General features: G+C 34.8%; 1 protein-coding gene across 3 annotated transcripts in view; it reads right to left on the bottom strand.

The window, feature by feature from the left end:
- The window catches only part of MAGI2 (membrane associated guanylate kinase, WW and PDZ domain containing 2), a 1,418,975-nt gene that overhangs the window by 992,206 nt on the left and 412,418 nt on the right, over positions 1-14,351 (bottom strand). For all 3 annotated transcript variants that reach the window (XM_061165155.1, XM_061165157.1, XM_061165156.1), the window contains exon 2: positions 6,502-6,618. In XM_061165155.1, the coding sequence (XP_061021138.1) occupies positions 6,502-6,618 (117 nt within the window). The remainder of the gene's footprint in view (positions 1-6,501; positions 6,619-14,351) is intronic.

The raw sequence follows: 14,351 nt of genomic DNA, 5'->3' as shown, positions 1-14,351 counted from the left end.
TGTTCACTGCTGGTGTTTATTGCTTTTCTTTTGTGCCAGATATGTTCCTTTATTCTAAAGCTACTGCCCTGTAGTGTCAAATGGATAAATCAATACCATCCCTTTTAATATCCTCTGACTTTCCACTTTAAGCAACATTTTGAAGCCATTTCTCTCCTACAGTGTATTCCATCAACCAAACCAATGAATGTTACTATGTGACCAGAAAAATGCATTTGTTTTGCTCAATGAAAAAAAAAAAAGAAAGAAAATCTATGATATTTTCACATATATGACATGAAACTAGATCTTACTATTCTCAGGGATAAGAGGGAGAGGGCAAATCCAATATAACTTTCTATAAAGCAACACATTTTTAATAAATATACCAGGCAGGCATACATCTGAATGACTAGACACTTTGAAACATTTGCTACTGCTCAGAAGCTTTTGAATTTTTTTTCTTTTGACCTACATTTCCAGGCGAAGTTTATAAATCTCTCAAGAAATTTAGTTTCATTTATTTACAGATTTCTTTCTCTTTTGGCCCACAGAGCTAGTAATCATATTTATTCTCTAATACCCTTTTCTCAACACTTAGCACAAAACATAATTAGGCTATTTTAAAAAATCAAATACAAATTCATTTTCAAAGAACAAAAATCTGGAACTTGATTCTGAAATAATTGTGAAAGAACATGAGTCACATCCTTAAAACAATGTCAAAACAGAGATTCTAAATTGATGATTCTTATTTGAAACAAATTTAAATTTGAAACAGATGTGTAATATACAGCTGTTGCAATATATTGGTTTAAAATACAGTTGGACCTTCTATCTCTGGTCCTATGCCCACATGTCTATCTACAGTTCAACTTACCATCCCAGCGCAGAGGCCTATATTGCTTAAAGATATTTTGAGTACTTAATTATGTTCCTGATTACCTTAAATTCAGAGAATTTCACTTCATTGTTAGAAGATGATTTTAGCTTTATGGTATTCCACAGATTGATTCCACTTTCACTTCTTACAATATGCTTAGAACCATACCTTCATGACACAAATTATGAGTAATTAGATTCATTCATGCCTACACATGAATGATGTGTACATGCTTACACAAATAGGCATGTGTTGCTTTGTTGAATAAATAATAAATAAATAATTTATTTTATTTATAATTTATTTATTATAATTTATTTTATATTATATATATTTATATTTTATATTTTATACATATATTATATAATATATATTATAAATATATTTTATATTATATTTATATTTTATTTATAATTTATAAAAAATAAATAAATAATAAATAAAAAGCCAAAAATATTGCTTTGTTGAATAAGAACACATATTTTCCACAAACTTTAAAATACTTATTTTTTGCTTAAGAATTAAAATAATTTTTCCCTATAAAGTATCCCCATAAAATTTCTGCCCTAATTCTAGACTTTTTAATAGATATGTGGTCACCTGCTTCTCTCCAATAGTTAACTCTGACCACAGTCTTATATGAGATTGTATAATTAGGACAAAGGGACATTGACTCTGCATAGCTGTACCTTTCATTGTGCTGGTCTCTCTTTAAGAGGAGAGAGACCCCTAATTTAAGAGCCTACTTCTATTCATTTTTACATGAAAGATAATTTAGTATAACAGAGAATTTTTAAAAATATATTAGAAGCCTTACAATTTTATTCTTAAAAATGCTTCTTTTTAACATAGTTTAGTTATACTAACTTAAAATGCTTAAATATGTAGAAACATCATTGCATGTTACATTTCAATCAGCTCTTCCATAAAAGTAATTTCTTTCATATCTTAAACTTATGATTTTCATTTTATTTCCTTTTTATGGAAGAGTTTTAGACTTTTAGTTTTATTGATTTCTGTCTTTTACTTGGTTTATATACATTGATATTTCTTTTGGCTTCAGATAAATTTAAAATATTTCCTAATAAAACAAATGACAAAGTGTGTTATTGGGAGAGAAATTTAATTTTAACTATCCTCCGTTTCATTTTGAAACTTCTAAAATTGGTTATTGAAGTCCCTTCCTCATGTCACCTAATATAAGGGAAAAAGTATTCACCATTTATATCTGTGTTCATACCTGCCTCAAAAATTAACTCACATATATAATAAATATTAAGGACAGAAAAAACAGAACTTCATCAATAAATGGAAATGATTATTTTTCTCATATTGAAAAAGCATAGTCAATTCAATCATGGTTGCTTAGATTCATTAACTATATGCAATCATTATGCTCAGTAGAATATTAAAATAAACTCCATTTTTTAGTCTTTAAACATTTGAAAAATTTCCAATATTTTTTGTTTCAATTCCACTCATTTTTCTCATATACTTTTGAGTCTATAATACCCAAAGGACAATGCATGCTGCCTTACCAAGGTACACTTAACACTCAATTAAACAATTTCATCTAATTGCTAATGGGTGTTGCTAGCTTAGTGCTTCTGAAATTGTCTTTTCTATACTATCAAGGTAATAGAAGTCCCATTTGATGGATGTTCTAAACTCTTTAGAGTTCTTTATTTACATATATATACATTTTTCTTGGTTAGGCTTTATCACATTCCAGATCACAACAGCTTGTTTCATCATTATTTACTCATTTCTCGTAAAGTTCCATTACCTATAATCTATATAGCCTGAAATCTAATTGTCGAAAGTGTCATTTTTAGTATTCATTATTTAAAAACTAAAATTTAAGTTTCACTTTAGGACACCAGTATACCCTTAAGACGTGTACCGCCCCCCAATAAATTGTACAGTTAGCTAAATACATAAATACTAAATACATAAGTATTAAATAATAACTAAATACATAAGTACATTTAGGTACAAAGTTAGGTCTTTAATAGATATGAATCAGGTGGCTGGCTTTTATTCTACAAAAAATACAGAGTCAGTTCCTAAGGATCTTTTCTACATAATTCAATTTGAAAGAATGATGAACTGATCTCATGAAACTGTGTGTGTGTGTGTGTGTGTGTGTGGCTCAGTCATGTCTGACTCTTTGCAACCTATAGACTGTAACCCACCAGGCTATTCTGTTCATGGGATTCTTCAGGCAAGAATACTAGAGTGGGTTGCCATTCCCTTCTCCAAGGGATCTTCCCAACCCAGTGATTGAACCTGGGTGTCCCACATTGCAGGCAGATTCTTTACCATCTGAGACACCAGGGAAGATCCTAAAAAAATTGCACAGTTAGCAACTAAACATATAAGTACATTTGGGTACAAGGTTAGGTCTTTAACAGATAGAATCAAATGACTGGCTTTTATTTTACAGAAAATATACAGTCAGTTCCTAAGGATCTTTTCTACATAATTCAATTTAGAAGATGATCAACTGATCTCATGAGCGTGTGTGTGTGTGTACTCGTGTATGTGTGGGCCTGTGAGTGTAAGTAAGCACTCAGGCTCACTGTATGCCGAACAGTCTTGTCTCTGTAATCATGCCTGCCTTCCATGCCTAGAGACACAGATTTAAAACACATATTTTGAGAAATTATGTTCGGAGATAAAGTTCTGGGAAGACAAAATAAAAATGATAAATGCAGTCAACCCTTGTTTATGGGGCAGAGAACAGACTGATGGAATTTTATATTATATGCCTCAATAACTAAGGCCCAGTAGAGAGTTAAGACTGACAACTTCTCTCCCATGTTTAGAAGAGAAATCAGACAATAGCCAGGTCCAGGAATCCTTCAGAAGGAGGTAAAGAAGCTAAACTGTTCACAGTAAGATTTGGACAAGTACATTTGTGTGCATAGAAAGGATGAAGTCTGTAACCCTCACCCAAGACTCTCTCTTACTCACTAGGCACCAAGGAAATACAGCTCCAAGACTTTGCTCGTTTCTCACTAGTTGTAGTTGGTGATGGCGGAGTAATGTGGTGGTAGTGAACAAAATTACTGAGTCTCACCTTATAAAAAGTTAAACCACCCAAACATAGTTAGAAGTTAATAATTTTGTTTCCATGACCTTTCCTGTTAGTAAATTAAACAAGAGGTATCATATTAATGAATACATGAATAAAGGCAGAGACAAGCTCCACAGTAACATGTGCTCCTATTACAGTTCTAGATACATGAAAACCAGTGAGAATGATTTGACCCAAAGAATATGTAACAAATGTCACTCCATACTCAAACTCAATAGACATACTGGATGCACGCATAAATTCTAAACAACAGCTGAATTTTTCACACTACTGACACATCTTTGCTGCATACTCTTTGTAAATATCTGAACATTTCATTAAAAGATATACTGAGTGAAGCTGGTGGATTGTCCAGATCCAGTTCATCAGTGTAAAGTAATCATAGATAATATAAATCAGAATCACATCTGTCTTAGATGCTTTTTTTTTCACTTTTATGCTAAGTTAAGAGCATTGTTAGTGAATGGTATTATTGGATATTAGGAGTACTGGCTACAAATCCAAATTGTTCTATCATAATATTCAGATTCATTAAGTTTCTAATCATCTCTTTATAGGAGCTATTCAAGGATTTCTAATTGAATTTATGACCTTGTACAAAAATCATATCACAAACCCCTTTATGTTTACTCATATAAGCCTTGTTATTTTACTCCTATATTTATTTTTCCATCATAGTATTTCTTGGGTACTCTAAAGAGAGATGACTTATTTAAGAAGTTAATGAACTAATGCAAAACTTACTTCTATTATCTTCATATTTAATTACAAGTTCTTATTTATGTGATTACCTTAGCAAGGACTACAAGTATTGTTGAATGTCAGCCTCTTATCTATCCTTCCAAGCTTTTAAATATAATAAAGTACCTGGATTCTTTATTCAGTATTTCAGATCTCCTTTCTTTCATGTCACAGAAGATAAATTCACATGTCTGTACTGACAACATCACAGCTTTGAAAACGCATCCATTAGTTTCCTTATAAATAGTTCAGTCACTTACTTTAATCTATCTTCCTCTGCCCATCACTCTAATGTCAAACTTACAAACTTAAGAATGCACTTTTCTCTACGTCTAGTTTTAAAGCGAGAGTCCAAAAATCTATTCATTTAACTAACACACACTGACAGAAGTAGCATTTGGACTGATAGGATGTCAATCGATAAGCATTCGCATCCAGGAATATCTGATAGCGGTGCCATGACATTTTTGTTTTGATGAGCATTTAGTACTAACAGTGGCAAGGGTCTACCCTTCCTAAGATGTGTGTAGGCTAAATGGATGCTGAATTAGCCATTTTACTTCTTTGTGTGTTTTCATTTTTTCAGTATAGTCATCCTTAATCCATACCTTCTACATAGTTCTGGTAGTTCAATCCCAGAAACTATATATATGGTTTATTTGTTTCATCTATTCCAGCCAAGTTTTTCTTCCTTTAATATCAACCTTCCAGAGACCCCATCTTTGAGTATATTACAGTTTAAAACAAAACTAAAACAAAAGGAGGACTTCCCTGGTGACTGAGTGGTAAAGAATCTGCCTACTAATGCAGTAGACTCACATTCAAACTCTGGGCCAGGAAGGTCCCCTGGAGAAGGAAGTGGCAACTCATCACTCCAGTATTCTTGCCTGGGAAATCCCATGGGCAGGGAAGCATGGTGGGCTACAGTCCATGGGATTGCAAAGAGTTGGACAAGACTTAGCAACTTAACAACAAAAACTAAACAAAAGAAAGAACATACATAACACCAGCAGATCAGAGTTTCCAGAGAGACTGGAAAATTTCCAAAGGTCATAGACTCTACCTTGAAAGAAACTGACTTTGATACCTATTTATAACTTAGTATCTGGCTTGAAAAGTCCTTGAGTTGTCCTAAAGTAAACAGAAGATTATCAAATTAACTGAAGCAGGTACTAAAAAGTTGATTTGTAAAGTTTATCATTTTACCAATTCCTCTCTTTTAAAGTAGCACCTGCTCATAATCAGGGATTGTTGTGAATTTCTACAGGCTATGTACAAGACATTTCTGCCCAACACTCAATGTCATCACTTTCTCAGAGTTACAGAACATGTTTTACTTTCTGATGCATAATTTCCTTTTAACTTGTAAGACCTCTCTGCTGCAAACTGCTGATGATATTGGCAGTTACTGTGTAGATTCTAGCTATAAAAAGCTTGTTCAGCTAATGAACTGAATTTGCATTCTTTGTCTCCCTGTGTGGAGTTCTACCCAAAACATTAAAATCATCAACATCATGGACTAGAACTAATATTTCTCAATATCAACTTGAGAAGTAAGTTAGGTTTTATAGCCTGAAAATCACTAGTCTCTTCTGGATCTGACATCATGATAAATCACACAACTGCAGTTATAAGCTTTTGCATTTATAACTTCCATATCTCAAATAAATTGCCTATTCCAAAAGTCTATCATTTAAAAAATCAGTGAAATTTAACTTTTCTTTTAAATTAAACAATAAATATATAACTGAACATTTATCTGTTAATATAGTAAAAAATAACACCGTCTGTTACTCACATGGCACTGTGCGGAGGTAGAGGTTGTCACGAATGATTTGCTGAAGTTCATGGTCCACAGAACCCTTCTGAAATCGTAAGTTGAGGTAGTGACGAAGATCCTTATCAACAATTCCTCCTAGAATGATACAGTTGGAAAATAAGTATGTAATTTGATTCTGTCATAAACATACTCAGGAACTCATTTAAAACTTGGCATTATCTCACATTGCTCTTTTGACCTTCTGAAACATTTATCACCCATACTAGTAAAGGATAACATTTACTAAGATAATAATTATCCACCAAGTCAGTGCTCAGTGTTTTACATGCACTCTTTCATTTTCATTTAGAATGAAGTCTGTATTACAGCAAAAGACACATATCACTCTTGAACTGAATATATACAAAATGGCATAGTATATCTCATTGCATAGCTAAAAAGATCTTTTTGTTTTTTTTTAACTTCCCACATTCCCTTTCCCCCAGTCATTTCCTTTCCAGTCTTTCTGTTTATACATTTGACTACTCTACGTAACTTATACAAGAGAAATCTATGCTATTTGCCCTTTTGATACTGGCTTGTTTCACTCAGTATGTCTTCAAGTTTTGAAAAGATTTTTAGGTTATTTAAAGTTACTCTGGATTTGGATAAGTAGGATGATATAAAAAGTTAAAAAAAAGAATTACACCAATATTAATGTTTTACTATCTTTATAAAATGAGTAGAAGTAATGCATCTGTTGTATAAAATATGAACAGATGACTTTTAACTATAATGTTTGAAATATTTTAAGTATTTTTAGAGTTTATTATTAGTATAGAAGTAATTTTGAGTATCAGTTCAGTTCATTTCAGTGGCTCAGTCGTGTCTGACTCTTTGCGACCCCATGAACCACAGCAGGCCAGGCCTCCCTGTCTATCACCAATTCCCGGAGTTTACCAAAACCCATGTCCATTGAGTCGGTGATGCCATCCAACCATCTCATCCTCCGTCATCCCCTTCTCCTCCTTTCCCTCAATCTTTCCCAGCATCAGGATCTTTTCAATTGAGTCAGCTCTTTGCATCAGGTGGCCAAAGTATTGGAATTTCAGCTTCAACATCAGTCCTTCCAGTGAACACCCAGGGCGGATCTCCTTTAGGATGGACTGGTTGGATCTCCTTGCATCAAACAAGCTGGGCTTTAGGTAAGGCACCAATACTGTGAATTTATCATAGATTATTTTCATGTTTAAAAATAATTATGTTAAATTATGAAGATTTATCTAATGAAGGCTTTTGTTTTTCTAATACTTGGAAGAATGAATTATAAATAAAAATATCTGTAAAATATAAATAAGAATTTCTAAAACCCTGATCTTTTCAAATATATTAGGGTAATTTAGCCAAGACAAAAAATTAAAGGCAGAGGAAATAGGAATCTGTGATAGAAGGAAATGGCAGCCCATGCCTTTACTGGGAAATTCCAAGGACAGTGGCGTCTAGTGGGCTACAGTTCATGGGGTTGCAAGAGTTGCACATGACTTGGTGACCAAGCCACCACCTTCATAACAGTTACAAAAATCACATTCTCTTCAGTTCCTTTTAATCTCAAAATTCCAATTCATTAACAATCTCTTTGCACCACCATGACCACATAAAAAAAATCATGTGAGTGTGCGTATATGCAACACAAACACCTTTTACACAAACAGTAAATATACTTGAAAACTATATATTGCTACATTTCTGAAGTTTTCAAATTTATTGTTTCAGTTGCCTCTAATCTGCTGGTACAGTCTGAGCAAGATGCCATACAAAATAGTATTTTTAACTGAACTATCAAAATTTCTACTCTTCAGTGTTTCTCATATATTTGTCAGTAGTCTCAATTTATTTTTCTACCCAATATGATAGCAGAAAACAAATGACAGGAAAACTTATTGCTTATAGAATGCACACAAATATTACATCCAGAACACTTGCACATATTATTTTCTAAATTCAAAATCATTTTTTTTTCAATCAAAACAGTGGAGCAATCAGAAATGAATGTAACTGGAAACCACCATCACAATATTGATCATCTATTATTTATATCTCCAAATGTCCTGCATTTCCATAGGTCTTGGACTTACTGATATCACACTGAATTAATTAAAAGAAGATATTCTGAAATTCTGTTTTCCTTCCTTGGTCTTTCATAGTCAGAAGAACATGTCTACCCTTGCTACTTCAATACAGCTGTTGAGCAATCACCATTCTTGACTTCTCAATTCTCTTCTGCCTAGTTATGAGTCTAGAGGTCTTTCAGCAACTGTACTTTTCTTTTCTTTTCTTTCTGTCTAATATGTGTGGGGCATTGGGAAAGACCCGGATGCTGGGAAAGACTGAAGGTGGGAGGAAAAGGGGATGACAGAGGATGAGATGGTTGGATGGCATCACCGACTCAACAGACATGTTTGAGTAAACTCTGGAGGTTGGTGATGGACAGGGAGGCCTGGCACACTGCAGTCCATGGGGTCGCAAAGAGTTGGACATGGCTGAGTGATGAACTTAATTGAATATGTGGGGCATGTAAAGTGATGAGATCCTTTCTGATAGCCTGAGAGAATGCTAACTATAGAACAACAGATGTAGTCTGTCCACTAAAGTAGGCTAGAATCATTCGCCTAATATAACATGGATAAGCTCACATTTTGTAGTCCAAGATGAGTCTTGGCTCCTGAAAATATATTATCAATTTAAACCAGTTCTTCTACTACAAAAATACCACATTAGCAGTCACAACTGAAGAACCTCTTGATTAAGGTGAAAGACCACAGTGAAAAAGCTGGCTTTAAACATTCAAAAAACTATGATCATGGACTCCAGCCCCATTATTTTATGGTAAATAGATGGGGAAACAATGGAAACAGTGAAAGACTTTATTTTCTTGGGCTCCAAAATCCCTGCGGATGGTAACTGCAGTCATGAAATTAAAAGACACATGCACCTTGAAAGAAAAGCTATGACAAACCTAGCAGCTCATTGAAAAGCAGAGACATCACTTTCCCAACAAAGGTCAGTATAGTCAAAGCTATGATTTTTCCAATAGTAATGTACAGATGTGAGAGTTGGACCATAAAGAAGGGTGAGCACTGAAGAATAGATGCTTTTGAACTGCGGTGCTAGAGAAGACTCTTGAGAGTCCCTTGGACAGCAAGGATATCAAATCACTCAATCTTAAAGGAAATAAACCCTGACTATTCATTGGAAGGACTGATGCTGAAGCTTCAAGACTTTGGTCACCTGATAGGAAAAGACACTGATGCTGGGAAAGATTGAGGGCAGAAGGAGAAAGGGGCAACAGTGGATGAGATGGTTGCATGTCATCACCAACTCAATGGATATAAGTTTGAGCAAACTCTGGGAGATAGTGAAGGACAGGGAAGCCTGGTATACTGCAGTCTATGGGGTCACAAAGAGTCAGACCCAACTGAGCAACTGAACAACAAGTTGTCTCAAAGGTTTACTTACCTAAGAAAACAACAACAAAAATGTTTGTCTAATCATTCAGGGACTGGCTGTATCTTTTTTTCCATGAAAAAACCTACAGAAGTTTCTGAGAATTAATATAAATTTTCTTCCATTAACTAAAATGAATTGTTACATTTGTTTTGGAAGGTCTATCTTGGCCTCATATTTCACTAATACTTTATCATCCTTCACAATTTATCATAGCATCTTTCAGATAAGGCAATTTTATTAGTATTTACCCACTAGCCTTATTATGAAAAATTCTGCTGGTTGCCTACCATATATTTTCTCTATTCTTTTCTATTTAGAGCCAGTTTAGTTCCAGACCTATAACATGGATTTCAGACCCAGGGCATGGATCATGGTTGTCTGAAACCATCATACGGTCTGGTTCCCCACCTCCTGAGCTGCCCTTGCAACTTCCAGCATCTCTGTCCTGGCCATTGAGACCTAACACAGAAGGAGGGGGTTTCTTTATTCATTAAACTAAAATTTATATCTGATATCAAGACCCTTTGCATCCAGTCCATTTTGGCTAGACTGGGTATTCCTGTTTGGGACTTCCATGGACTCTTCGCTCTCTGCTAGACTTGATATTCTGATCACAAACCACAAAGAGAGCTGGACAAGGGAAAAATCCAACATGCTAAGGATACTGTAGTAAAAGTTAGAAAAACCCTGGGTCTTTAATGGCTTCACTGAGTAGTTAAAATATCAGTAACTACATAGCTTAGAATATTGTGTTATAAGAGCAAAAGTAAATACTCATTTCTTAAAACTATTATGGTTTTGGTTATCTGCAATTATACATGATCCCAATCAATAAATTGCATGACTAGAAAAGTTTTGTGTACATATGTATACATAAAATACATACACTTTTAAAGACATCTTTTTTATTAATCAGACATTTCAATTAAAGAAGGATTAAGCAACAGATATTGGGCAATGTCTGAGCTGAAAAATAGAGCCTGTATCTTAAGAGTATCTGATTTTAGGTATATAAGCAAACATTTTAAAGCAAACTAAAAAATAGAGTGCCATATACTGATTTTTAAGAAATGTTATATATAATGAAAATAAAAAATAATCTGCCATCTTATTTGCCCCAGATATAATTTTTGCTTTTATTATTATTGTTTTTAGAGTTTCTGTTTTTTGTCATTTGTTAGTAATGACAAATGACCCAGACCAGATCTGACCTACCTAGATCTGGTAGCTTATAGAATACCTGCATCAATCATTCTGTTAGCATTGCATGCTCTAGCCATTTTACTCTTCTCTTCAAAAAAATTCAGTGGTTCTTGCTTATGATTATATTTGAATAATTATTGAGTTATTTCACTTAGCTGAAAATTATTTCATTTTACAAAATAAAATAATAGATTAAAATATATACTACCTTCTCAAATTACATATTTGTCAGTAAGACATCTGGGGAAAATATGAGTCCTATGATTCTGCTTCTAAAGAACATGTACTTAATTCTCATAATCTACAGTCTGAAGACAAAACTTCTTAGCCCACACCAGTCAGGTATTTTCTCAGCAGAGCCCAGACAAGCTTTTCAATCTGATATCAAAGTATGACCTAGGAAGAACCCTTAGGAAATAACTTAATCCAAATTCTTCATATTGCAAATAAAGAAAGTGAAGCTCACACAAATTATTTGGCACTGGGTTCAGAGCAAAGATGGGGTAGGGAGTGGGAGAAGAATCAAGGAGCAATTCCAGTGGATTATTTGAGGAGAAAACTCTAAATATTACAACTTGAAAATGGCATGCATCTCACATTTCTATACTTTTCAGAAATGTCCCCAGTACAACCGCTCTGTTCCCTCCACTACTTGAATGCCCAGATAGGGGGAGCAAAGGAAGAAGATCAGCAACTTAGTTCAAATGGACAGAAACTCCTTGGCATATTCCTTAAGAAAAACTGCTTGATAGTATATATGTTTCGATGCTGTTCTCTCGAAACATCCCACCCTCGCCTTCTACCATAGAGTCCAAAAGTCTGTTCTGTACATCTGTGTCTCTTTTTCTGTTTTGCATATAGGGTTATCGTTACCATCTTTCTAAATTCCATATATATGTGTTAGTATACTGTATTGGTCTTTATCTTTCTGGCTTACTTCACTCTGTATAATGGGCTCCAGTTATCAAGGGTGAAACAGATCATCAGCCCAGGTGGGATGCATGAGACAAGTGTTCGGGCCTGGTGCACTGGGAAGACCCAGACGGATCGGGTGGAGAGGGAGGTAGGAGGGGGGGATCGGGATGGGGAACACATGTAAATCCATGGCTGATTCATGTCAATGTATGACAAAAACCACTACAATATTGTAAAGTAATTGGCCTCCAACTAATAAAAATAAATGGAAAAAAAAATGAAATAAAATAAAGAAAGAAAAACTGCTTGTTCTAGTTATGTAGCAGTCTTCTTAAGGTTGAAGAAGAAATACACCAGGCTCTATAATACTTGTGCCAAGAGTCTGACTGCTAATAGCTGGCAAAAGTAGCCCCATTACTCATTTGTGGGCAGGATGGTTGACTCAAATTTTCCTGTCCCTTGAGTCAAATGCTTCTCAAATCAATATGCACCTTAAAATTTTGTAAACTAGGGAGAGTAATTCACTGATTGGGACAGTGCTGTGTTTGTATGAAGAAGGTGGAGATGACTGGCAGGTAAGAAGGTAGAGATGACCGGCAAGTCAAAATCTGGTTCATTCTGTCATTTATTCATCCTGTGCTTCAGCCAAATGAGCCTATTCTAACATTCTACTGACCTTATATTTCCTTCTCTATAACTCATTTTTTTCATTTACACTTCATAAAATCCTGAAGTGGGCATTTGATTTTTCTTTGCACATTTGTACTTTTGAAAGAATTGATGTTTTCAAATGGTTGTGCTGGAGAAGACTCTTGAGAGTTCTTTGGACTACAAGGAGATCAAACCAGTCAATCCTAAAAGAAATCAATCCTAAATATTCATTGGAAGGACTGATGCTGAAGTTGAAGCCCTGATACTGTGACCAACTGACACGAAGATCCACCTCATTGGAAAAGACCCTGATGCTGTGAAAGACCGAAGTCAAAAGAGGAAGGGAGCAGCAGAGGATGACATGGCAAGTTAGCATCACTGACTCAGTGGACATGATTTGAGCAAACTCCAGGAGATAGTGGAGGACAGAGGAGCCTGGGGTGCTATAGTCCACAGGGTCACAAAGACTCGGACATGACTTAGCAACTGAACAACAGAAATGTTTTTGCTTTATCTCTATAATACCTTCTTTGGTAATAGCACCCTAATTTCACTTTTCAAGTTATGTATCTCTCACATTCTGTATAATGTAGTTAGACCTGGATTCACTTTTCCCTGTTCTCTCTTATCCAATTAAAGTTTCTTTTCTAGAAGTTGTCTTCTAAACTTTGTTTATTTATTTATTCTTACTTATTTGGCTGTTCCAGGTTTTAGCTGCAGTACATGGGATATTTAGTTGCAGCATGCAAAATCTCAGTTGCAGCATGTGGGCTCTAGCTCCCTGACCAAAGATTGAACCCAAGTCCCCTGTATTGAAAGCATGGAGTCTTAGCCACTGGACCACCAGGGAAGTCCCTAGAAGTTGTCTTTATAAGTGGAGTTAGACAGGGATATGAATGCAAATGAATACATCCTGAAAGCAGCACCTTGAAAAGTCTACCCATCACTTTTGCTTCCAGAACATACAGAAGCCCCTTTCCTATGCTTTTCTAGTCAATTTCTCCCACTTCCCCTTTATTGTTTTCTATGAAAGAAACGTTATGAATAAGAAAGCCTTCCCTTTGATATTACCAATTTAATTCATATTCATTCTTCAGCTTAAAATTATCCTTGCCTTGGCATTCCTTGTGATCTTTTGGCCAGAAGTCTTCTTTGTTTTTTGAATTTCCATATCTTGGTCCCCTTTCTTAAACAACTTGTACATTCTAACAGACCATACAGTAACTAGCGGATCTGCTTTAAGTTATATATTAAACTCTAAGCTTGCTGGGACAGGGAATTTCCTAATTATTTGAGGTCTTCTCCCCTCTCCTCACTTCAGTCTCTAAAGCACTGCCTTCTTAATATATGAGACCCGGAAATGTTTGCAGAATAAATAAGTCACAAATGCTATAGTGGACAGAATGCTAGATTAGAGAGTTGGAAGCTGAGTTTTAATTACCACTGCAACACTTACTCATTGAGTGGTCTTGTACAAAACCTTTAATTATTTCTGGGTCTCATTATTTGTATCTATAAAAGGTGGGTCAGTTTTTACTGCTAAAATGGAATACAATTAGACTGGGTGATTTAAACAACAAATATCTATTTCTCACAGTTCTGGAACCCAAGAA

The sequence above is a fragment of the Dama dama genome, chromosome 18 (genome assembly GCF_033118175.1).
Source record: "Dama dama isolate Ldn47 chromosome 18, ASM3311817v1, whole genome shotgun sequence".
NCBI classification, from domain to species: Eukaryota; Metazoa; Chordata; class Mammalia; order Artiodactyla; family Cervidae; genus Dama; species Dama dama.
This window is presented reverse-complemented; position numbering and strand designations above follow the sequence as displayed.